At 44.4% G+C, this 27,146-nt stretch overlaps 1 protein-coding gene across 1 annotated transcript in view; it reads right to left on the bottom strand.

Annotated features, from left to right (window-relative positions):
- The window catches only part of LOC136587789 (membrane-spanning 4-domains subfamily A member 4D-like), a 134,498-nt gene that overhangs the window by 25,056 nt on the left and 82,296 nt on the right, over positions 1 to 27,146 (bottom strand). Inside the window, exon 4 of the mRNA XM_066586552.1 lies at positions 24,978 to 25,034. Within this exon, the coding sequence (XP_066442649.1) occupies positions 24,978 to 25,034 (57 nt within the window). The remainder of the gene's footprint in view (positions 1 to 24,977; positions 25,035 to 27,146) is intronic.

The raw sequence follows: 27,146 nt of genomic DNA, 5'->3' as shown, positions 1-27,146 counted from the left end.
TGGGGGCTGTCATTCTTGGACTTCAGTCTGTATTCAGGGTCACAGAAAGAGAAGGAAACCAACCGTGAATGGAATAGAAACTTGTAATGAATTAAGTGAATTATGCGGTCTTAAAATAGGAAAGATATAGGAATTTTAAGGTATATTCTTGCTGTTTTTTGTGTAAATGTCAGTTCTGTGATTGGTTGGACGTGCAGTATCAGCATACAAGGAGGATACCGCAGTAGTAGAAAGAAAAAACTTGTTTATAATGTAAATGTGCAGATTGCAAATTTCAAATGGAAGCATGAAGAAGCATCCGAACACCCAGAATCAAAGGGGTGGAGCTAGATGATGTAAAAGTACATAATGGGTCATTAGAGATTAGCGAACGTACTCGGTAAGGGCGATTTCGCAATCGAGCACCGCTATTTTCGAGTACTTCACTACTCGGGTGAAAAGAACTCGGGTGCGCCGGAGGGCAGGGGGGGGCGCGGCGGAGGGGGGGGGTAGCAGCGGGGAACAGGGGGGAGCCCACTCTCTCCCTCTCACCCCCACTCCCCTCTGCAACCCCCCGCTCACCCCCGGCGCACCCGAGTACTTTTCACCCGAGTAGTGAAGTACTCGAAAATCGCGGTGCTCGATTGCGAAATCGCCCTTACCGAGTACGTTCGCTCATCTCTATGGGTCATCCCTCTCTTGTCCACAAAGGCGGGGGGGGGGGGGAATCTTGGGCTGTCAGGGAAGTTGTTTTTTCTCAAATTTGATGAGACATTGCAGGCAGGATCAGATTAATAATGGATTTGCTTAAAGGATATCACATTTCCAATTTGGATAGATGTTTGTGGATTATTCTGCCCTGTTGTAACTCACAATTAGATTTTTTTTCCTGTCTCTGTTCTTGGCACTGACATCTTGCAAGTCCCATCTGCATCTATCAAATTCTCACCGGATGGATGGGTACAGGTTGAGACCTCAGGTGCCAGTTCAGAAGAATTTTGCAAATTAACTGCTCTCTTGGTGGATCTGGCTCATGTGTTTGTCCTGACAGTTGCTGAAGAAACTCAGCTTCCCATGGTTCCTGAAAAATTGTGGGCCACCTCCAAGACAGAAATAGGGAAATTGAATGTACCCCCTATGATGGTATATCTGAAACCAGGATATACACCCCCCAGGGTCAAACAGAATCCCCTAAGTTTCCCACAAGAAAATGCTGTTGGGGGACAAGTGGGAGACTTGCTTCAAATGGGGACTTTGTGCGAGATATGTTTTCCCGCAAACACCCCTCCTTTTCTAGTCAAGAAAAAGACAGAAAAAGGTCAGTCGGACACCTACTACATGGTCCATGATATCTGCGAGGAGAACAAGGTTACGGTTCTGGACTACCCCCTAGTGGTCCTCACCCCTCATGACATCCAGAGCATACTCACAAAAGTGCAACCCAAGCACTTATCTCTGACTTCTCAGATCCTGCTATGATGTGCCCTTCTTATGCCTCCTAGCATCTCTTTTCAATGTTATACTACCTTGAACCTGGCTATTCTTCTTCCAATCGAGTATCCAAGTTCAAATGAGAGAGGGGGAGGCATACGTGATTTAGGTATTGCAGATCAGCTATTTTTTAAATTCTTTGCAACAAGATTCTGACTTATTTGAAGTAGAATATCAGCATGATTGTCTAGCATTAATGCAACAAGAAACTGCAGGTTTTGAAACAGTTACTGAAACCCCACTTGGCAATGCATATTTTGAGGTTTTTGTAAATGGCTCCAGGTACCAGGCTGAGGATTGATGATTCCACACCGGATATGCAGTGGTCACACAGCAAGATGTCCTAAAAGCAGAAGCTCTGCCTCCGCATGTCTCAGCACAAGAAGCGGAACTGAAGGCCCTCAATGAGGCGTGTAGAGTGGGAGAAGGTAAGATGGCAAACATTTACACTGATTCCCGGTATGCATTTGGCATAGCTCATGATTACGGCCCAATGTGGAAGGCCAGACAGTTTCTTACCTCAGCAGGACAGCCAATTAAGAATGGTGGAGTGGTGCAGCGTCTCATGGAAGCCCTCCTGTTACCAGACAAAGTAGCAGTCCTCAAGGTGAAAGCTCACACCATAACCGACACTGGAGAAGCAAGAGGCAATGCCCTAGCAGACAGCGCAGCAAAGGCAGCGGCCCTCAAGCCGTGGAAGAATGAAGAATAGAAGATACTGAGAGCACAAGTCAGAGACAAAAACTTGGACATTGAGAAAAACTTGGACATTGATATGCTAAGGACTTTACAGTTACAAGCCAGCAAGGAGGAAAAGGATAAATGAACTAAAATGGGAGCGACAGAACAGGACGGTGTATGGTGAACAGTCAACAGAAGTTGCCTACCATGGTCCCTTTATCCCATGATGGCCCAGCTGATGCACGGAAAGATGCACCTATCAAAAGCAGCAATGATGTCAACTCTTGAACAAGGATGGGTGGCCCCTGGATTCTCTGTAGCTGCTACATCTTTTGTCCAATTTTTCATGATCTGAGCCATAAGCAACCCAGGACAGAAGGTAAAGGTGCCACAAAACACTTGCCTAGGCCACTCTACCCATTTCAGAGATTGCAAATTGACTACAATCAGCTCCCACCTGTTGGGAAGTATGAATATGTGCTTGTTGTTGTTGTTGTTGTTTTCAGGTTGGAGGCCTACCCTGTTACCAAGGTAAATGAGTAGGTAACCGCAAAGAAGCTCATGAATGAGGTAATCTGCAGATATGGGGTACCGAAAGTGAGTCAGACAGAGGAACACACTTCACAGGTGAAAAAATGCAACACATCATTTCTGTTCTGGGTGTGTCCTAGGCCTTTCACAAACCCCATCATCCACAAAATAGTGGGAATACCTGGCCCAGGATGTATTAAATATTACTAATATGAGTATGGCAAATCTCAGGAGCAGTGAGGACATACTGCCTGTTGACAGTACCCACCTCAACTTCAATATTACAAAGTGTATTCTCAATGATTCATAATGACACCAAGGTAGAGGACAGCGATATCCAGAATTTTGTAAATATCTATGACTACTGTTCAGAGTGCCCACAAGTAGAACATTCCCAGTGGGCAAATATTACCAAATTTCAAGTCAGACAGGTGGCTGGAGCAGAAGTCTGCTATAACTTCCTCCGCAACAAGTCTGAGATAGGGAAATGTGCACAAATATCACTCAATCAGGTGTCAGCAATATGTGATTCAATGATATTGTGTAACCAAACAAAATGCCAAAGTATGACCAACCATATGAAATGTAACAACACTGTAAAAAGTCCTAGTCACTTTAGACATATCAAGTTACCTACAGGCTGAGTCTTTTCTTGCAGGAATATTACATATACCTACATTCCTGCAAATATTACAAGAGGATCACGTGCACTGTTCTGTCTAAGTATTTTTATGTTTTATGAAGACAGAACCTCTGCACAGAAGAGAGACAAAAAGACTGGACAAAAACTGTTAATGACCTCCAACCCTTCTAAGTAATTCAGAAGTAATAGCCCTAGGAGCCTCCATAGTGGGAGTATGGGGCTTGGAAATATATAATGGGCGAGTAATAAATGGCATAGCATGTGACATGGCCAAGGCTCTGAATGCCACTTCTCAAGCTCTGGACTTGTTACTTCTAGATGTACAAGGGGTACGAAAGGTCACCTTAAAGAATGGAGGCACAATTGAATATATACTGCTAGCCTTAAATCACCAGTGTGAGGAGTTTGAGGGAATGTGCTGTTTTAATTTGACTAACAATGCAGAATCCATACATAAAAGATACAGGGGATACAAAGCATAGTGCAATCAATCAAACAGGACAAAGATCAGGGATGGTTTGATTGGTTGCTTGGGTCCTGGTTCAGCCTATCTTGGATGTGGCAGTTGTTCAGGATAGTATGCGGGGTAGTGGTCATTTCTATTTTGTGGTGTTGCTGCATACAGTGTATACCTTTTTTAATGTCTCTATGTATGGGATGTTTTGGGCACACCAGAAAGAGCCTTGATGAAACTCTAAGCTTAACCATGCTATAAACAGAAGTAATAATATGCAATCTGTTATTGTACCCTGTGGTCATTTTGTTTTGTTTTTTCTTTGTCATTTTATGTTTGATAAGCATTTTGGTTCTGCTGAGTACAGAGACAAGCAAGGAGACTTCAGAATGCCTACCTGTAAATAAAACAGCCACTGAAAAGTCGGTGACGGTGGGAATCTGGCAGAGACACAGTTGAATGTACCCTTAATACAACGTCCCCATGAATCTTCAGATGAACAGTTTTAAAACGGGGAATGTTAAAGATGTAGATTCTGTTCTCTATCTGTAGTCTCCTTGTGAGCCATTACTAGTCTCTACTTGGCCATTTTTTAAGGACTTTTACTTTTAATTTCATTTAGTGAATTTAGCTTAAAATCTTCTAAGTAAAGTTGAGATAAGGATTTTCCAGGCGTACAGCCAAAGGCCGCCAATATGTAGCACCCAACCAAGACCATCATGTTTATACATCATGAAATATATATATTTTTCAGCAATTTCTAGTTTAAATATAATTTCCTGTTGTGTTTTCTTTGTATTATTACCTTGAAACTTTGCAATTGTATACATGATAAGATGTTATGTGTCAGTGCTTGTCAGCAACTATCACCCGCAGTGAACAACATCATTCATGTGAGCTTTTTGGAGTAAAGCCATAATACTCCATTTTTCAGTGTATAAAACCCTATGTTTCTGGAATAAAAAAAGGAATTCTCTGCATACAGAACAACCTATCCGTGTGACTGACTTCTGCAGGCCTGCTATACATATACCAACTCGGAACTCGGCAACATATCATTTGGGGTCCCTGGAATATCCCTAACACTAGGATATTATTGGGACAGGTCATACTTTGTAGCTGGGTGTTTGCCCATGGTCTGCTCAGTTTTATATGCCTACTTGGAGGCTTTTAGGCATTTCTGGATCGGCTAGCTTGTGATGTGGTAGGGATTGGTTCATTTATACACTACTTAGATGACTTTCTTTATTTGGACCCAGTAAGTTCACCAATGCAATGGCTGTCACACTGTTTTTGGGGTCCCTTTTGGCTCTGAAAAAAAACAAAAAATCCCACTACATACCTCAGTTTTCTTTAAAAAAGAAAAACATTGGTACTGTGTTAGGAAGTAAAGCAAAATGTGATTGTTCTCAGCAAAAGACACCAGGTTATTTTGTAGATATGACACCTTTTAATGGCTAACAAAAATACATGATGTTATAGCGAGCTTTCAAACCCACTTAGGGTTCTTCCTTAGGCTTAATGGAATAGATCTGAAGAGGCATATATATATACACACATACATATAACATAGTAACATAGTTTGTAAGGCCGAATGAAGACAATGTCCATCTAGTCCAGCTTGTCTATCCTCCTGTGTTGATCCAGAGGAAGGCAAAAAACCCCAAGAGCAAAAGCCAATTATCCCTTTTGGGGGAAAAATTCCTTCCCGACTCCCTAATGGCAATCAGACTAATTCCTGGATCAACCCCTAATAGTTCCTACCTGCCTGTATACCCGGATTAACAATTAACCTAAGATTTATATCCTGTAATATCCTTCCGCTCCAGAAAGACATCAAGTCCCCTTTTAAACTCCTCTATGGATTTTGCCATCACCACATCCTCAGGCAGAGAGTTCCACAGTCTCACTGCTCTTACAGTAAAGAACCCTTTTCTGTGTTGGTAATGAAACCTGCTTTCCTCTAGACGTAGCGGATGCCCTCTTGTTACCGTCGCAGTCCTGGGTATAAACAGATCCTGGCAGAGATCCTTGTATTGTCCCCTCATGTACTTATACATAGTTATTTGGTCGCCCCTTAGCCATCTTTTTCTCCAGGGTGAATAATTCCAGTTTTGATGCCTCCCTGGGTATTCCAGTCCCTTCATTCCATGTATTAGTTTAGTTGCCCTTCTTTGAACCCCCTCCAGCACTGCAACATCTTTCCTGAGCACCGGTGTCCAGAACTGTACACAGTATTCCATGTGGGGCCTGAGTAGTGCCTTGTATAATGGAAGGATAATGTTCTCGTTCCTCGCCCCTATACCTCTTTTACTGCACCCAAAGACTTTATTAGCTTTTGGAGCAGCTGAATGGCATTGGTTACTCCAGTTTAGTCTACAGTCCACTAGTACCCCCCGGTCTTTTCCCTCGCAGTACCCCATCTAGTGTATATTGGTGACATCCGTTTCTCCTGCCCATGAGCAGAACCTTACATTTATTAATATTGAGCTTCATTTGCCATTTTTCTGCCCAAGCCCCCGGCTTATCTCGGGCCGTTTGTAGCTGCACATTGTCCTCCATTGCATTAGTTATATTGTATCATTTTGTATCATCTGCAGATATTGATATTTTACTGTGCAGCCCCTCTATCAGGTCGTTGGTAAATATATTAAACAGAATGGGGTCCAATACTGAACCCTGTGGCACCCCACTAGCGACAGTGGCCCAATCAGAGTACGAACCATTTATTACCACCCTCTGCTTTCTATCATTGAGCCAGTTCCTTACCCAGATACACACGTTTTCACCCAATCCGAGCTGTCTCATTTTATATATTAACCTATTATGCGGCACGGTGTCAAAGGCTTTAGAGAAGTCCAGATATACGAGATCAATAGACTCTCCCAGGTCCAGCCTAGAATTTACTTCATTGTAGAAGCTGATCAGATTGGTCTGACATGATCGACCCCTCATCAACCCGTGCTGGTGAGGAGTTATTCCGTTGTTCTCCTTGAGGTACTCTTCAATGGTGTCTCTCAGAAACCCCTCGAATATTTTTCCCGTTACTGAAGTGAGACTTACTGGCCTGTAGTTACCAGGTTCACTTTTGGTCCCCTTTTTGTAAACTGGAGCCGCATTGGCAATGCGCCAATCCAAACGTTACAACCCCGATATTGATAGTATCCACAAATATTAGATATAGCGGCCTAGCTATCACATCACTTAGTTCCCTTAGTACCCTTGGGTGTATTCCATCTGGGCCCGGCGATTTATCGATTTTAATCTTCTTTAACCTGTTCCGCACTTCCTCCTGCGTTAGGTATGACATATTTTGTGAGGGGTTCCTTTTATTCCCCTGCATCTCGTGTGACATTTCCTTTTCGTTTGTGAATACACTTGAAAAGAAACTATTTATTAGGTTTGCCTTCCCTCTATCATCTTCAATGATTTCTCTTGCATTATTTGTTAAAGGGCCAGCGCTCTCCCTGCAAATCCTTTTGCTGTTAATATAGCTGAAAAATTGTTTCGGGTTGTTTTTGCCCTCTTTGGCGATCAGTCTTTCTGCCTCCTCCTTAGCAATTTTGATCGTATCTTTGCATATTTAGTTTTTTTCCCTGTATGATTTTAGCGCTTCTTCGCTGCCTTCCTGTTTTAGTAGTTTAAACGCTTTCTTTTTTTCGTTTATTGCCCCTTTTACCATCTTGTTGAGCCACATTGGTTTCCTTTTAGTTGAGTTTCTTTTATATTTAAAGGGAATGAACTGCTCACATGAGGTCATTAGGATCCTTTTAAACTCCTCCCATGTGTCCTCTGTACTGATATTTTTGAGGACGTTGTCCCAATTAATGTTACCGATAGTAGTTCTGAGCTGATCAAATTTTGCTTTACTAAAGTTTAGTTTATTTGTCGCCCCCTGATAAGGCTTCTTAGTAAATGACAGCTGGAAGTTGATTATATTGTGGTCACTGTTCCCCAAGTGCCCCTCAACCTGTACCCCCATTATTCAGTCCGGTTTGTTAGTTAGTACTAAGTCCAGAGTGGCCCTCCCTCTCGTTGGTTCCTGCACAAGTTTGATAGGGTAATTATCTTTAATTGATCTCAAGAACTTATCACCCCTGCGAGATTTGCAGGTTTCGTTTTCCCATATTATATCTGGATAATTAAAGTCCCCCATGATAATTACTTCGTTGCGGTTTGACACCTCTTCTATCTGCCTTAATAGTAAGGTTTCAGTTTCTTCTGTTGCTTTTGGTGGTCTATAGAAAACCCCTATCAGGATTTTGTTTTTTTTTCTCCCTGTATTTCTACCCACAGAGATTCCACGTGTTCATCTCCTACTCGTATATCTTCCCGTAGTCTCAGCTTTAAGTACGATTTAACGTACAGACATAAGAGATTGTAACCCTGAAAATTCGCCGCCCAATCGCACTTATCATCCAGCCATGTTTCCGTTATTCCAACTATATCATAGTTTTCATCGGCCATTCTCGCTTCAAGCTCACCCACTTTGCCGATCAGACTTCTTGCATTTGTGGTCATACAATTTATGCAGTTTTTTTTGTTCTTTAAATTCGTTTTGTTGCTATTCGTACTATTGGCTGATCTAACAGTTCTAACTGTACTAACCCCACCCCCTGCTCGACCCCCATTCCCATTGCTTAGACCCAGGTCACTAGCTACACTGACTACCCCACTGTTTCTCTTTTTGCCCTCCCCCCAATCCCTAGTTTAAATACTCCTCCAGCCTTCTAGCCATCTTCTCCCCCAGCACAGCTGCACCCTCCCCATTGAGATGCAGCCCGTCCCTACGGTAGAGCCTGTAGCCGACAGCAAAGTCAGCCCAGTTCTCCAGGAACCCAAAACCCTCCTTCTTACACCAACTCCGAAGCAACTTGTTTACCTCCCTAAGATCCTGCTGCCTTTCTAGTGTGGCCTGGTGCAGGTAGTATTTCTGAGGAAACTACCCTGGAGGTCCTCACCCTAAGCTTGGACCCTAAGTCCCTGAAATCATTTTTTAGGGCCCTCCATTGACCTCTAATTTGTTCATTGGTGCCAACGTTCACCATGACCACTGGATCCTCACCAGCCCCTCCCAGTAATCTGTCAATCCGATCCGCGATGTGTCGAACTCGAGCGCCAGGAAGACGACACACCGTTCGACGATCCCGTTCTCTATGGCAGATTGCCCTATCTGTCCCGCTTATAATTGAGTCCCCCACTACTAGAACCTGTCTAGCCTGCCCTGTGCTTCCCGTCCCCATCTCACTGGAGCAGTCATCTCCCTGGCGTTCAGAGGGCCTGTCGTGCTGCAGCGGTGCTTGCTCTGTAATGGCATCCCCCTCATCTGCCAACGTTGCAGCCTTGTTGGTTTGTGCCAGTTCAGGACTAGCCTTCCTGGTTCTCTTCCCTCTACGCCTCCTTCTATCTGTCACCCAGCTACCTGCCTGCTCCCCCTACACTTCCGTAGTAACGTCTGCTCCCGCCTCTACCCCAGCGAGTGCCTGCTCAATGAGCAGCAAACTCCTTTCCATGATGTCAATGGCTCTCAGTGTTGCCAGTCGCTCATTTAGATCCAGGATTTGGGCTTCTAAATGTGCGACGTGCACGCCTCTTGCGCAACAGTATGCACCCTCGATCGGCTGATCAAGGACTGTATACATTGCACAACTAGCACAGTGGATGACATTGCCAGGCATGGAGCTCATCCTAATGGCGATCTACAATTTACTTCTGGAAGTAGTGAATATAGACTTGCTCACACTCCACTCACTCGCTGCCGCCTATGCGCAACCGCTCACACGCTGCCGCCTATGCGCAACTGCTCACGCACTTTTTTTTCCCCCTCACTCAATCACCCAATTCTGCTTCCCTTACACATAGTCACTTACACACTCACACTGTAATACAGTCTAATACCCCTCACTTACTCACAGACACACACAGACCCACAGGCAAACACACCCTGGGATACACACTTAGATTAACACACACACACACACACTGATACACAGAAGATACATCATAAGACACACTAGACACACAGAAGATACACAGAATATACTTATCGGCTCCTCCGCGCTGCCGCCTATGCGCAACCGCTCATACACTTTTTTCCCCCCCTCACTCAATCACCCAATCCTGCTTCCCTTACACATAGTCACTTACACACTCACACACTCACACTCTAATACAGTCTGATACCCCTCACTTACAGACACACACTTAGACCCACAGGCACACACACCCTGGGATACATAGTTAGATTCACACATACACACACACACACACACTGAAACACAGAAGACACATACTAAGACACACTAGACACACAGAATATACTTATCGGCTCCTCCGCAGCTCTGGTGAGGTCACCTGCTCTCCCGGCGGCCGCGCTCTCTGCCCTCCTACAGCTTTGCTCCGGGACCTGTTACTCCGCTCCGGGACCTGCTGCTTCGCTTCTCTCGGCTGGATCTTCAGCGGGCAATCCCCCAGCTGCGCTCCCTAGGACTCCTGGTGGCCTCTGGGCGCTGGTACCGGATCCTGCGCCGCTCCGGTACCGGCTCCAGCGCCGCTCCAGTATCCCCTTATGCCCCCCCGCTCCTGGTTCTGCCTCTGGCGCCTGTTCTGGCGTCTGATGTCACTTCCTGTCCAATATCACTTTGTACCATATGACAAGGCACAGAAATTATGTGATTAATTTGCAATTAAAACAATTCCAGAACAGGATGAGTAGAGGAGTAAATACTTAATTAGTCCACTGATAAGGGAAGTGGAAGTTTTATGGTCGCTGAATTGGTGCTAGTGGGTCACCAGGCCAGTGTGTTATCTGTGCTATAGATTTCTCATAATCACCAGTCATAAATGAACCCCCTTAAAATATTTAGGCCTGTGTTCAAAGTGCTAAAGATGGTTATAAACTTCTACTCCCAAATTCTTCTATGACGTTGAGATTTGAAGTTGCCTTTTAATATAGTAACTTTCATGCGTTCTATGTTGTGTCCGTAACTAGTAAAGTGCTCGGCAACAGGTAATTCTGTCTTACTCTCAACAGGACATTTACTGCCCCGAATCAGGTACACGACATCAGATGTGGAACATGTGACTGTCCCTGGGATCTTATAGCCCTGTTGTGTGTTGTTTGTATCCTGTCCGCAGTTCGTACATATCAGCAGGTCTTACAGCTCCTTACATTACTGGGATAAGGTCATTTTTGTGTGTTCAGAGGGCAATGCACTCCTGATATTACCATTGATACCGAGAAAATTGAATGCAGGTTGTCTGCAGAGAAATTGCATACATTGCACCAAGAGGTTTGAGGAGCCCATCGCTTACATAAAATTTCCCTTAAGGATTTACAATCCATTCTGGGTAAACTTAATTTCACGTGTCGGAAACCACAGAAATAAAGGTCCCTGTTAAAATATAACTTTTAATGGATATACATTAAAATAATTGGCCAAAAAGAGAACAGACACATTTGAAGACATCCCACGCAGCCATGGTTAATAATAATCGCTCAGCATCTATAGCAAACTGCATGAAAAAACACAGATAAATGCGGGCGTTACCGTACTGTGCATTTTGGCCAAAACACATAAGCTGACCGGCCACGGCAAGGCCAACACGTATCCGTCGGAACCTACACTATCTCACTATTAACAATTAAAATCACAGAGCTGAGAGAAAAAATGTACAATGACATAACTCACAGAAAAGGGAGCCGAAAATGCACATCTGATAAACAGCAGGGCAGGTTTAGTCACCATATTGTTATATTTTAACATGGACCTTATTTCTGTGATTCCTAATTTTGTTCTTTTGGGGTTTTTGCTGCCTTCAGTAATTTAATTTCACATGTCGGATGATGCCATGTGAGGAATGTTTTCTTGAAGATTGGTGGGGGCCACGTTGGGTGTTAAATAAGCTGATCATTACAAGCCGTTAAAAAAGGAACATAAGGCAGACTTGGTGGTGTGAAGACCTTAACCCCTTCCTGCTCCATGACGTAAGGGTACGTCATGGCAGGCTGGTACTTCCCGCAAAATGACGTACCCTTACGTCATCGGGATAGCGCGAGATCATGACTGATCTTGCGCTATCCCGCAGCAGGAGACGGCTGTCAGTGATAGCCGGCCTCCCGCTGCAACAGCGGAGGGGCATCGGAGATGCGCCCCCCGCTGTTAACCCCTTCCCTGCCGCAATCTAAGTAGATCGCGGCAGGGAAAGAGTTCACAGAGGGAGCGCACTCCCTCTGTGTTTTCAGCCGGCTCCCGTGATGTTATCGCGAGAGCCTGGCCTGTCGCCATGGCAACAGGACGCCAGGCACTGGCATCCTGTAGTACCAATGCCTATGATCGCTGTATAAGTGATAAGGCATGGCAGGGCAGTAGCCTTGCCATGCCTTATCACAGCAATCATAAGTGCTGTGCTGCAAGTCCCTCAGAGGGACTCAAATAGTGTAAAAAAAAAGAAAAGAAAAATGTAAAAAAAAGAAAAATGAAAAAAACAAACCTTTTTTGTGCTTTTTCTAATATTAGCATAAAAAAAGTAAAAAAATTGCACATATTTGGTATTGACGCGTCTGTAACGATGTGTACAAAAAGTTGAACACGTTTTTTATTTCGTATGGCAAAAAGCGTAAAAAAAACGCTAGAAAACAGGCAAAATGCTAATTTTTAGCATTTTGCCTCCCAAAAAATGCAATAAAAGTGATCAAAAAAGCTGTACATTCCCCAAAATAGTACCAATAAAAACTACAGCTCATCTCGCAAAAAATAAGACCCTCTTAGAGGTTCATACATAGAAAAATAAAAAAGTTACAGGACTTTAAATGCAGCGATAGAAAAAAGTTGAAGAACTTAAAAAAAAATGTAAGAGTTTTGGTATCGTTGTAACCGTACCGACCCTCAGAAAAAATGCATTGTGTCATTTATGCTGCATGATTAACGCTGTAAAAAAAACACCAAAAATCTATGGCAGAATTGATGCGTTTTCTCTCCCTGTTATCAAAAAAAATAATAAAAGTTTTACGATATAGTCTAGCTACCCAAAAGTGGCATCGATAAAAACTACAGCTCGCCACGCAAAAAACAAGCCCTTATATGGCCGCATCGACGGAAAAATAAAAAAGTTATGGCTTTTGAAAAATGGAGATGGAAAAATACCAAAAATCGCTTGGTCCTCAACGCCAAAATAGGCCGTGTCATTAAGGGGTTAAAGGGATTTTGTCATTTAAAAAAAAATTATCTAAACTTACCTATTCCTTCCCTGTCAGTCTCCATATCACATCTTCTCCTGGTTGAGCTTCTCCAGTGCCCCAGGCCAGCTCACTGCAGGCTGGGCCCAGCTTGTTATGAAGGTTGCATATCTCAAATACCTTCCGGCTGGGTCAGTGAAGGTCACATCCCTGTGCTGTAGCTTCACTGCCTAGGAAGGAATTGTAATCTATTTCAGAGATAGCTCGCATGAGCAATCTCTGAAGAAGATAGGCAGTCCCCCTGCTGGCCTGTGAACTGTGACATAACGCTCATTGCTTGGCAGGCAGAAGACTGCCAACCAAATGTATGTAACCTCACAGGAAGGAGAGGAATCAGGCAGCTGGAGGTGAAGTGACCCCCCGGACTGCAGGAGACAGGAGAAGATGGGGAGGTGAAGATCTGGTAAGTTGACTGATGGGGGAGGAATAGGTAAGTATAGAATTATTCTTTTTTAGTGACAGAACCCCTTTAACAGCGGAAATCTGTGTTCTCATAGAAGATAGATTTTGGGGCTCCAAGGACCTCCCCTCGTATTCTTGATTTGGTTATGAAATGTTTTTAGAATATACATTATTTTTGTTTAATGTTATAAAAATAGAGGGCGAGCCAAGCCGGGTATGTGAGCAGGAGTGTGAGGCAGAAGCTCCATTACAGATATCCTGTTTAAACATCCTGAAACCCGGACATCAAGATAAAAACCCTGCCATAGAGTTCTCTCAGGTGACCAGGAGTCTAGAGGAAGCATCTGGCAGACAAAACTCACCATGAACCGCAGAAAAGACAAGGAAAAGGGTGGAGAGGTGAGCGGCCCTGGAACTCTGGTAGGACACTCTATGCACAAGATAATACAGGAGACGGAGGAGGGGGAGGGAGCACTAACAGGCAGTGGAGGGAAAAAGCAGGCTCACAGAGAACAGCTCCACAAAACAAGCTCAGATGTAGCAGAGCCCACACTGCAGGACATTCTAGGGGCTGTCACCAAATGCACAAATGCAGTACAAATGCTTCACCAACAGTTTGGCACACTGCAAGAGCACATGAGCCTGATCAGACAAGATGTGCAAAAATCTGAAAAGTTAACTGCTGCAGAGGGAAGGATCAGCGATATAGAAGACAGAGTGACCCCTATGCAACATGCAGTGGATAATAATGCGCAAAAAATTGCATCCCTCTGCGCCAAAATCGATGATCTGGAGAACCGCTCCCGTAGAAATAATATACGTATAGTGGGACTGCCAGAAAAAATGGAGGGCAACAACCCATGTGAGTACTTTGAGAACTGGTTTACTGACCTATTTGGCAAAGAAGCCTTTTCACCAATGTTTGCAATAGAGCGTGCCCACTGCGTCCCAACAAGACCCCCTCCTCCAGGGACCCCTCCGAGACCAGTTCTTATGAAGCTCCTCCATTTCAGAGACCGCGACACTGTTCTAAGAGGGGCCAGGGACAAATGCGATATCAAAGTTAATGGCGCCAGAATATCCTTCTTCCCAGACTTTTCAGCAGAAATACAAAAGAAAAGAGGGACTTTCATGGAAATCTAAAAACGACTAAGAGACCTACATGCGCCATACGCCGTGCTATACCTGGCCAGACTGAGAGTAGTAGCAATGGGGGAGACGCAATTCTTTGATAACCCGAAAACTGCATTGCTCTGGCTGGAAAGAAATGAATCCACAATCCGCGCTGCCGCGCGCTCGCCTCGCCGCACGGAGGGACCCAATATCGACGGCTGACCCGGGGAAAATTAACGGAGCAAAATGACAGAAGAGCAAAGATTGAAGAATGAAGAAACAGCTACTCAAGAGCACAGCTTTAAGGTCTTTGTTACAAACACCCACCTTTGTTCTAAGTGTTGCTTCTCCAAGCTTAACTCTATCTGCTGTACTAAAAGAGGACACACCACCATATGCGGCGACTTGGTGGACTGGTACCCCGATCTGCGACAGTTTCGACAGATCTGTGAGATTTATGTGGGGAATGTTTGTTGGGTTTGTTTGTTGTCTCTCCTGTGCTGATGGGGAGGGGAATGAGGTTATACATAATTGTAACGTGATTGTGGTGGTCTGGAGTGTCGACAGGCTCATGAATATCGTGACCTCCTATATTCATATTCAACCAATGAAAAATGGCTGATAGATTCACGATTGTATCGTGGAATGTACGGGGGATGGGAGACCCGATTAAACGCCTGGCGATATTCCAGACAATCAAAGAATACCATCCACTAATATTGTTCCTGCAGGAGATGCACCTCTCGAAAGATTCATTATCTTCATTCAAAATCCAATGGGCCGCACATAGCTACCACTCAGTATACACCACATGCTCAAGAGGGGTCAGTGTCTTAGTACATCATTCTATACCATTTACTGTAATTGCACAAAAGACTCAGAAGGCCGATACGTCTGCCTGCATTGCAAGATATACAATTATATCTGTTTGTTGATCTCAATATACTCTCCACCCCCCTATAGTAGCACAGTTATAAAGCAGATACTGAATTTTATTGTGGATACACCAGACATCCCAGTGTTAATAATAGGAGACTTCAACTCAGTAATAGACCCCCACTGGGATAGAATGAGCACGCAGAAAACACCGAACAAAGAGGGGTTAACTGCACTGGGGCGACTGTTAACAGAGACTAATCTACTAGATATATGGCGAGCCAAAAACCCGGGTACTAGACAATATTCATGCCACTCTAGTACATACCAGGCTATGTCGCGCATAGATCTAGCGATTGGTAATGCACAGTTATATAGCAAGATAGTACTGATCAAATATTTATCCAGAATTTTGTCAGACCACTCTCCTATACAACTAGTCATAAAACACTCAGAAATAGGAACGCCCAGACGGCCACTATGGAAATTCAATGCATACTGGCTAAGCCTCATAGAGAATCAAGGTGTGGGGGAAACCCTAAAAGAATACTTCGAACTGAATGCGGGATCCACAACCAAGGGCGTGCAGTGGGAGGCTATGAAAGCCTATCTCAGAGGCATTCTAATACAGCGGATTACGCAGGCTAAAAGAATGCATAGAGAAAAGGGTCAAAAACTAAAGGGAAAATTAATGGCTAGTGAAAATAGACATGTGGAAGCAGGCACAGCGGAAACACTTAGGCAGTGGCGGGGAGACCAGGAGGCCCTAAACCTGGATACTTTAGAAACCACAGCGCACAAAAACAAATTCCGAAAACAATCCTTCTTCAAGGAAGGTGAAAGGGTAGGACACATGCTAGCCATAATATCAAGAGCACAAAGGGGTACCACATATATTGTCGGGATAAAAAGCGATCAGGACAGAATAGAGACAAACCCTGATGTAATTAGGGAAATAATAAAGCAATATTACAAATCATTATGCTCCTCTAACCTCTGCAAAACAAAAGAACAAATCAACCAATATCTGGCAAATATTAAGCTACCAACATTAACAAATGAACAAAAAGAATACCCAGATGCCCCGATAGATGCAGAAGAAATGGTAAAAGCTCTAGAATCACTACATAACAATAAAGCGCCAGGAGATGATGGACTCCCAGTGGAGATATACAAACAATATGCAGACATACTACTACCAAGACTGCTTGAGGTTGTGAGGGGTTAATTCTAGATTTTCTCCTGTCTCAAATTAAATAGAGAAAAATACATTTTAATTTCTCCTTCAACTTTACTTTATCTAACTTTCTCTCTCTATATGACCCTGAATCTTGTTCTCACATGTCTTATCTGTACTCTCCCATGTCATCCTGTTCTGAGGAACTTTTTTTCTGAGAAACTTATCCAAGGACATATTTTGCTTTGATACAGTTGTCACCGAGCGTTGATATATTGTTTATGTAGGAGACGTCTTTGAAAGAGGTATTATTAATTGTTCATCCAGATGTCCAGCGACCTCGGACATGCGCAATGATTAAATCTTACGCAAGCAATTTTTCTCTATAACTTCTGTAACTCTGCTGAATAAACCACTTCTTCTTTGGCTAACCGCATACCTGTGTGGTCATCCATCTGAGTCGTCAATGAGTACTCATATCTAAGACTAATTCGGAAGCAGACAGCATTAGCTGAACGGTCTGTCTAGACCTCCCTAACATTACTTGGCGCCCAACGTGGGGCAGAGGCTAACTCCTTACCTGCAGCCGATACCTGACGACCCTACCTGCCGACCAGCCGGACCAGAGGCCACGGGACCCCAGATCTACAAAACACCGGTGTAAGGTAAGCCCTTGACTTGCCACTCCAGCTCTGGGCTCCCCTGACTTCAGTCCCGTGTTGACAGGAGGTGAGTTGCTGCATGTTATATAGGATGCTTCTGCCTGTTATTTACGGTGTTCTTAGTAACCGTGCTAGACGGAAGAACCCTTGTGTGTATATTGCCATGCTGTCTGCTGTGTGCTGTAGAAATTATTGCTTTTATTCTTGCTTTAACTGCCGGACTCATAATGTTAGCTGTAATTTGTAAAAGACAAAATTACTAAAGCCGCCCAGCAAGGCAAGCTGTGGTCCCCTTATGCCCATAAGAAGTAAAGAGATTGCAAATAGAATTCCTGCCAGCTGCGGACCTGGCAGAAGGGACTGGCCTGATTTACCCGAAGGAAGCTGTGGGCATCCTTATACTGCGTGATTGAGGTAAAAACAGAGGAACAAGTCCATAGTGCAAGTGTCCTGCCAGCCGCAGACCTGGCAGAAGGGACTAAAAGGTCTGTGGGACCGCCAGATTTACCAGAGGAAGCTGTGGGCATCCTTACACTGTGTGATAGTGGTAAATCAAGAGGTAAGTCCAATAGTCAAAATGGGGTCTGACCAGTCTAAGACTTATCTGACACCCATCGAGATAATACGAGAAGGGGAGGGAAAAGACATCTGTAGGCAAGCCTATAAAATATATAGAAAGATAGGACTTTAAAAGGCAGGAACCTTTAACTATGAGTTCTGGCAATAGTACGGGAAAAAGCATGAAAGATATCAGAGACGCCGGTTTAGAAAAAGGAACAGACAATATGGGAGACGTACAGGGCAAGGGGTATGCCTATATGGAAAACAGCTAGAGAAATAGCAAAGGACAGAGAAAGCAAGTTAGCTGTGGGGAGAGAATGTAGTAAGTTGTTGAGAAAAGCAGGTGTTTAGAATTTTGGGAGGAGGGAGTCTTAGACCAGCAAGTTTGGGAAAGATTCAGAGATAGTCAAAGGTTGGATAAAAGTATGTTAGACAGATGGATTGAGGCAAGTGTAGATACGGCAGTAATGGGTTATCAGAGAAAGGGAATCCTTTTAGTCTGTGTTCCTTTGGGACATAAAGCAAGTTCATGCAGAATCTGTGGACAATTATGTGACAAATAACCACTATTGTTTGTCTTGTATGTCTTGATGTTATGTAATCTAATCTTTGTTGTACGTTTTAGTCTCCTTCATACAAGTGTAAGAAAGTTATACCCCACTCACATCTGTGGGGGCCTTTAAGAATACAAGGGTCAAACATGCAAAAAAATGTTGCGCTGTTAGAAGCGCTTAGCATGTTGTCTTTTCTATGTGTTTAACTATCCCTCGCCGTCTGTGTTTCATATCCTCAGAGAAATATACCTCTTGTAATTACTAATGATTAATGCTGTTTAAAGTCTGAATGTTCTGGCTGCTTTCTAATAGTTTAGCTATTGTTCTGTTTCATAGAGAGATAAAATTCAAGGTCATAGAAAGGAAGACAGGCGTTGATGAAATAAGAAACTTGTAATGAATTACGTGAATTATACGGTTTTAAAAATAGAGAACATAGGGATTCTAAGGTATATTTTTGCTTTTTGTGTAAATGTCAGTTCTGTGATTGGTTGGATGTCTGTATCACTGCTAAATGCTGTTAGTACTGTACTGTCTCTGAGAGAATGTTCTGTAGGGGAAATACGCAAATGGCCAGTATCGAAGGGGTGGAGCTAGATGATGTAAAAGTACATAATGTTTCATCCCTCTCTCTGAAAGGAGGGGTGAGAAGCTTGGGCAGTTAGGAAAAGTTTTTTTTTTGTTTTTTTTTTCAAATTTGATGAGACATTGCAGGCAGGATCAGATTAATAATGAATTTGCTTAAAGAATATCATATTCCAATGTGGCTAGATGTTTGTGGATTATTCTGCCTTGTTGTAATTCATGTCTCTGTTATTTGTACTGATATCTTACAAGCCTTATCTGCATCCATCAAATTCTCACCAGATGGATCGGTACGGGTTGAGATCTCAGGTGACAGTTCAGAAGAGTTTTGTAAACTAACTGCTCTTTTGGTGGATCCGGCTCATGTATTTGTCTTGACAGCTACTGCAGAAACTCAGCTTTCCGCAGGTCCTGACAAATAGTAAGCCACCTCCAAGACAAACTCCAATTCTGCAAAACAAAGGTTGTTCTCCTGGGTCATCGCTTAGCCCAAGGAACTGGACATCTGACATAGGGACAAAAGGCTGCTGTCCAAAAGCCATACCTGTACTTACACCTGCTGCCAAACTCTGCACCTTTCTGGGCCTTGTTTCATACTGCCGCCCATGGATCCACTCTGTTTCCTCTCTTATGCAACCACTCTATGACTTTCTTTCAATCATTCTTTTCTCTCTCACCCCTGAAGCTCAATTCTCAGCTCTCCACCCTTTTACACTTTACTATTTATTCTTTTCTGTACAGAATTTTCTGGCCATATGACGACAGTATTGACACAAAAGCACGGAGGACAACCACGGCCACTTGAATACTACTCCATGAGGCTGGATCCAGTGGCTCGAGGAGCTCCCTCATGTGTTTGTGCGGTGGCAGCAGTACAGGCAATGGTTGACAAATCTTCAGAGTTGGTATTGGACTACCCCCTAGTGGTCCTCATCCCTCATGACATCCGGAGCATATACACGCAAGTGCAACTCAAGCACTTATTTCTGGCCCATCAAATCCAGCTACAATGTGCTCTTTTCATTTTTTTTCAATGTTGCTACTACTTTGAACCCGGCTACTCTTCTTCCAATTAAGTATCCTAGTTCAAAGGGGGGGAGGAGAAGACATAGGTGATCTAGGTATTGCAGGTCAGCTATTTAAAAAAAAATTATTTTTTTTTGCAACAAGGTTCTGATCTATTTGAAATAGAATACCAGCCTGATTGTCTAGCGGTAATCGGTGCAAGGGGTTTCAGGAGTGCCAATTCAGCTGGCAGAAACTGAAGCGCTTGAGGTAATGTTTAAAGGGTCGCGATGGGTCACGCGCTTCCTTGTGCTGGAAGGTCCTAAAAGCAAATTGGGAACTGACGTGATGTGACCCTTGGGATGTTGTATCGAACTTCACCCGTCCGGTGAGGCTCGTATACACCCCGGGTCTGAAAGTCACCTGACCTTCAGTCGGATGGCAGCAGACCAAGCGACACCTCTCCCTGTCCTCACTCTTACGCACGCAGAGGAACAAGTTTTTAGTGTCGTTCCTACGAGCCTTTGGGCTACCAGTCAGACGGACCTCGGCAGACTGTCAGTCCCACCGGTAATGGTTTACCTAAAGGAAGGGGAAAAAGCCCCCTTGGTCCGTCAGTATCCCCTGGCACATGTCCAGGAAGATGCAATTGCAGACACTGTCTCTTCTTTATGTCAACTTAAAGCCCTTAAGGAATGTGTCTCCCCAGCCAATACCCCTTTGTTCCCCGTTAAGAGAAAGAGTATAAAGGGCCAGCCAGACTGTCTGTATTTGTTTGCATTTATTTTCAGAGGAAAGCAGTACTGTTGGACAGTGCTGCCACAAGGGGCACAGAATAGCCCAAAACCAGTTCACCAGATTCATGAAGCTGGTATCAGACACCTGGCCAATTCCCGAGGGCACCGCCCTCTTGTAATATGTTGATGACTTACTTTTGTGTGCTCCTGAGCCACATAGTTGCCTCAATGCATCACTAAGCCTTTTGTGTTTCCTCCATCAGAGTAGAATGGCTGCAAAGCCAGCAAAGACAAACTTTAGTTCTGCAAATCTCACGTAGTGTTCCTGGGCCACTGCCTAGGTCCAGGTACTAAACACCTGACGCCGGAATGCACGAAGGTGGTAAGTGACATGCAACCTCCCATGCTCAGTTGCGTACATTCTTGGGACTGGTCTCATACTGTCGGCCATGGATACGCTCTGCCTCCATGACCATGCAGCCTCTATACGACTGTTTGGGTTCACGGCCATTTGCCCTGACCCTGCAGGCCGAGTCAGCCTTCCATCAGCTGAAAGTACAGATAACCAGTGCACCCGCACTGGGGCTGCCAGACTATGACAAACCCTTTCATATGTACGTCACTGAGATGGCGGGACACGCCACCGCTGTACTGACACAAATGCATGGTGACAAAAAGCGACCTGTAGCATACTACAGTGCCCATCTTGACGCGGTGGCTAGAGGGTCTCTATCATGCGTCCGAGCGGTTCTAGAAGTCCAGGCACTACTGGACAAAAGTTCTGACATTGTCCTAGATCACACCATGGTGATCTACACCCCACATGACATACATGGTATCCTGACTCAGGTAAGCCGTCGTCATCTGTCTCTTGCCAGACAGATAAAAATGGAACTCGCAGTGCATTCCTCCTCGAACATCTCATTCCAAAGGTGCACCACCTTGAATCCAGCCACCTTACTTCCATTAGGGGACGTAGATTCAAATGGGGGAGTAAGTACAGGGGATCAGTTGTTTTACAACTCCCTGACTGACGAACAGGAGGCATTTGACACCGGAAACCAGCATGACTGTGTGGCCCTCATGGCCCAGGAAACGGCTGGGTTTGTGCATGTCACAGACAAGCCCCTGCAGAACCCCAGTTTGAGCTGTTTGCGGATGGATCCAGATACCTGAATGACGAAGGAAGGTTTGTAACAGGTTTTGAAGTAGTTCCACTGAATGAGATACTTGTACAAAAACCACTGCCACCACACATGTCAGCGCAGGAGAGTGAGCTCCGTGCTCTAACTGAGGCCTGTACGATTGCAGAAGGTACCACTGCTAACATCTACACTGATTGCAGGTACGCCTTTGGTACTGCACACGATTATGGACCCATCTGGCGGTCCAGGAGCTTTCTCACGGCACAAGGCAAGCCCATTAAGAACGGTGTATCAGTAGGTAGATTAATGCAAGCCATCATGTTGCCCGAACAGGTGGCTATAATAAAGGTTAAAGCACACACGCAGGGGTAGTCACCAGAGAGCAAGGGGAATGATAGAGCAGATAGGGCAGCCAAGGCTGCAGCTCTCCTGAACAGGACTCAAGACCCCCCAAGCCCTGTGTGCTGTAAGTTGGATCTTGGTCCCACCATCCTTGTTGATGTGGGATTTGGCGCCACACAGGATGAAGTGGAGCAGTGGACCAAGGCAGGAGCTAGGTACGTAGATGATGTATGGAGAATGGGAGACAGAGTGTGTTTACCAGCGACTGCCTACCCCCACCTTGCCGTCCTAACTCACGGGAAAGTGCATGCCTCTTGGAATGCCATGGTTTCTGTTGTGGACAAGGTATGATATGCTCCAGGGTTCGACAGGATGGCAAAGGCATATGTGAAGGCATGTGAAGTGTGCACCCTGCACAACAAGTGGTGAGGACCCCCCCCCCCCCCCGGAAGTGCACACCCAGACCACTGTATCCTTTTCAGAGATTACAAATCGATTACATCCAGCTTCCCAAATCAGGCAGGTATGAGTACGTCCTTGTGTGCGTGGACCTGTCCAAAGCCACCGCACAATGTACAGTGACTAAACTTGTGTCAGAACTTGTATGTAGATTTGGGGTACTAGAGACAATTGAGAGTGACAGAGGTACACATTTTACAGGTGAAGTGATGCGAGAGGTGATATCAGCCCTTGGGGTGGAACAAGTGTTTCACACCCCATACCACCCGCAGAGTTCAGACAAAGTTAAAAGACTAAATGGTACGCTTAAGTTAAAAGAAGTTTTGTTTGGCTCTGTGCCAAGATTGGGGCTGTATCATCCACAGGCCCTACAGCAGGGCTATGACACAGTAGCCGGATATGTAAAGCACCTGTGTGACCAACTAATGGTAACCCAGAATCTAGTCTTTTCTTCCATTCCAGACCCAGACAACTTAGAGGGATCACACTCTCTACAACCTGGAGACTGGGTGGTCGTAAAGAGGCGTGTCTGGAAATCCCTAGGGCCCAGATTCGAGGGGCCCTATCAAGTCCTGCTGACCACACCTACTTTGGTAAAAGTTGAAGGAACTGTTGCTTGTCTTAGGACTAATGGGACTTTTCACGCCCTGCTTTGCCCCCCCTACGAGAAGGAAAATGAAGGACATTTTGTTTATTGTTGGACTTTTGGACTCCTCACTCCATGCTTCGCCCCTATGAGAGGGTGCAAAATGACAATGCCCAGAACCACTTTGTTAGACACCACCAAATACTAGTAGATGGACTGAACACCTCACAGGTGAAGGACTGTTGGACTTGCACACACGCACCAGTAACTGCCACTAGTCTTCCTTTCCTGGCTGTTCCTGTTCCGCCAAAAGAACTGCTTGTATGGACAAATGAAAACTCAGAAACCAGGGATAGCTGGTGGGGTAACACATTTAGTTCTTTGAACCCTGCCAATTGGTTCTCTGGTCCGGGAAGATGGTTCATGAGAATTTTACAAAGTATGCTTCAAGTAGTGATGATTTTGCTCGTCATATACGTTGCTTTAAAGTTAATCATGTCTTGTATCACACGTTGTAGTAAAAAGGCTTTTGCTAAACTTTAACCCAGATGGACTTTGGGACCACCACATGACTCTAGGGAATCTGGCAGGAGCTGGCACCACTCGGGTGAACGTACCTAGCATGATGGTGGACCCTATGTCCAAATGGGGGAATGTGAGGGGTTAATTCTAGATTTTCTCCTGTCTCAAATTAAATAGAGAAAAATACGTTTTAATTTCTCCTTCAACTTTACTTTATCTAACTTTCTCTCTCTATATGACCCTGAATCTTGTTCTCACATGTCTTATCTGTACTCTCCCATGTCATCCTGTTCTGAGGAACTTTTTTTTTGAGAAACTTATCCAAGGACATATTTTGCTTTGATACAGTTGTCACCGAGCGTTGATATATTGTTTATGTAGGAGACGTCTTTGAAAGAAGTATTATTAATTGTTCATCCAGATGTCCAGCGACCTCGGACATGCGCAATGATTAAATCTTACGCAAGCAATTTTTCTCTATAACTTCTGTAACTCTGCTGAATAAACCACTTCTTCTTTGGCTAACCGCATACCTGTGTGGTCATCCATCTGAGTCGTCAATGAGTACTCATATCTAAGACTAATTCGGAAGCAGACAGCATCAGCTGAACGGTCTGTCTAGACCCCCCTAACAAGGTACATTCAGAGGCATTACAACAGACAGAACTACCACCGTCTATGCGGAACGCAGTAATCACAATAATCCCGAAACCAGGGAAAGACCCCCTATCACCAGATTCATACAGACCCATTTCACTACTAAACACAGACATAAAAATTCTAAAAAAAAATGTTATATAAATAAAATAGCTGCTGGAGCCGAATTATCCCCATTTACATTTGTCAGTGTGGTATTGTTATAGGGTAAAAGAGGGCTAGTTGTGGGAGGTTCGGTGTATATAATAGTCTGGGTTATGTGAGGCACGACTCTGCAATACCCGGGTCAAGAATGTGCAGTATATTATGAATATTAGGTTGAGATAATAAGTAAAAAAGAACAAAACAGAGAAGTCTCTAAAGTTTTTTTTCTCTTCCAAAGTTTGCTGATGGAACTGAGACTGATTGCTGATGGGATCCAGCTGCATGCTGGGGATTTTCCATATTATTTTTTCATGCAGATAGACAACCACTCATCATATTGTACATTCTAATACCATCAAATGGCCACAGGATCTGAATTCTTCCATCCCTTAGATCAGGGGACATCGGCTACATGTAGGATCAGGTCACTCACCAGGCAGAGGTTGGGTTTGGATTGAGCAGCGATGGTCAGAGATCCTGCAACGATGTACTGCAAAGAGAAAACCATCAGTTAGAGCCATGCAGATGTAAGAGGAGGGGTCACTGCCGAGAAATGACCTGCTCAGGGGTGTTCCTCCCCACTGGGCCCAAGTGGAACTAGTTCTGCAGGAACTTTTGATGATGCAGCAAGGAAAGAGGTGGTATCACATCAGGCGGTGCCACAAATCTTAGCTTTACCCTTTTAGGCAAACTAGCTCAGCAGTTTCACATTATACAGTCAACAAAGGCTTGTGGTTGGAAAAGTTCTCTCCGTAGGATGCACAACACTGCTGAATTCAGTTTGGTGTGCAGTGGTGGTGCTCCTAGAAAGTATTTATGCATCATCCCATAGGGAAACCCTGGACACCTGACGTACGTGGGGAGCTGGGAGGGTAAAGTGATGGCTTGTCACGGTGGCACTTACCGAACTCCTTTCCCGGAGGGATATATGCAGTTAAGGCCAAAGTATTGGCCTGACTCCGAATGTAACAGTGTGTCAGGCCATCCTGAGTGTCTGACTTTCATCGCCTTTAAGAAACTCTGCTCAGTCACAGAGTGTGCAAGACAAAACCTGTAAACACATCTACTCCACCTCGTCACCTATATGTTAGGATGTACCCACTCTTAATGTACTGTGACTAAAAGAAGTCTCTTTTCTGTATGTGGCTTCTTCATTTATGACAGTGTGTAAGAACTATAACTTGCATGTACATTTGTGAGAATCTACTAAGGTGAACAGAATTCAAAGCCACTAGTATTGCTATGGAGTGTCCTATATAACACTTTGCTCCAAAGACTGGTAGGATCAGTGGAATGAACGTCACTGTCTTTTTGAGAGAAGGAAACACACTGTTACCAAACAAAAATATGAAAGGTGACTGGCAGGAAAAGGAGCAAAAATATCAGCGGAGCAGTCAGTAGCTTACTTCAATACCGCTGTCTGTGATTGTGAGAAGGTGAACGGAAGGCCACGCCCCTGAGACAGGCTAGAACAGGCTGTTAACACTAAGACTGGACTAAAGCAATCATACCATGCAGGCGGTGACAATAGCTAAACTAGCATTTTTAAATTAGCATGAATTTGCATTAATTAATCATATTTAAATTAGACATATATATGCATTTGGGAAAAATGATTGAATTCAGCAAGACATTATTTCTCATTTGCTCATGCTCCCTGAAGTAAACTATAACACTCCTTTACTTCTCCTCCTGCACATTACTTGAACGTTATAAACGTTCCTAATAATCAAATTTTTTAATGTTAAAAACAATTAATGCATTATGCAAAAAGGGTAAACTTTAAAGTCCTTTCTTTATAATGGGGCATAACGAGGAAAAAAACACAGCAATGTCTCTTACAAAAAGAGTCTCTAGAAGAAGAACTGGGTTCTGGATCTCCTAAATGTCCGTGAGACATAAATCTATTTGTAGACCAACCTGTGGGGGACGATATACTCTCCCAGGAGCTGATCCCCAAAGATGCCACAGAGGACGGACTGTCCGGATCCTGCACACATCTTACCACCCTCCTGGGTGGCGTGGCTGCAGCACTTAGTACCTTTATAACAGGCGGGCTGGTAAATGGAGGCCTCAGCTCCCTCCACAGAAACAAGTGCTCAAGCTTAATGAAATGCACCCGTACCCTGGGGACCTCAAAATCCCTAAGGAGGGGATGCAATGCCGGGGGTATAAGAGTGTGGGCCATCATGTACCATGATCCAGGAGAGAGGTGGATCCTCTCTCCTACATAGCCACAGTCACGGCATTTGCCTAGGCAGCGTCATGTCCACCGAAGGGACCACAGGCAACATCTGCATCTCCCTCCACCTGTTTATTAGTCCTCTGAGGTCTGGCCGGCTGCAGAGAACCCGGGGGGGGGGGGGGATCTCTCTTCTTCCTCCATCTTCATCAGAAGGAAGCTGAAGGTGATTCCATGTGGAACTCAGGTGACAGATTAGACGGAAGACCACTTCCCGCTCTCATGCACTCACATTTATAACTTCCTCTCATACCACATAACAGACTTGATACATTTACATGCAGACTTGGATTTTATTAAAGTTAACCTCTCAAGTGCTGCAGCTGTGAAACATACACTGAAAATGACAAGAAAGCTGTG

Source organism: Eleutherodactylus coqui, chromosome 13, assembly GCF_035609145.1.
Source record: "Eleutherodactylus coqui strain aEleCoq1 chromosome 13, aEleCoq1.hap1, whole genome shotgun sequence".
NCBI lineage: Eukaryota > Metazoa > Chordata > Amphibia > Anura > Eleutherodactylidae > Eleutherodactylus > Eleutherodactylus coqui.
The sequence above is the reverse complement of the archived record's forward strand: the minus strand, read 5'-3'. Positions and strand labels throughout refer to the sequence as shown.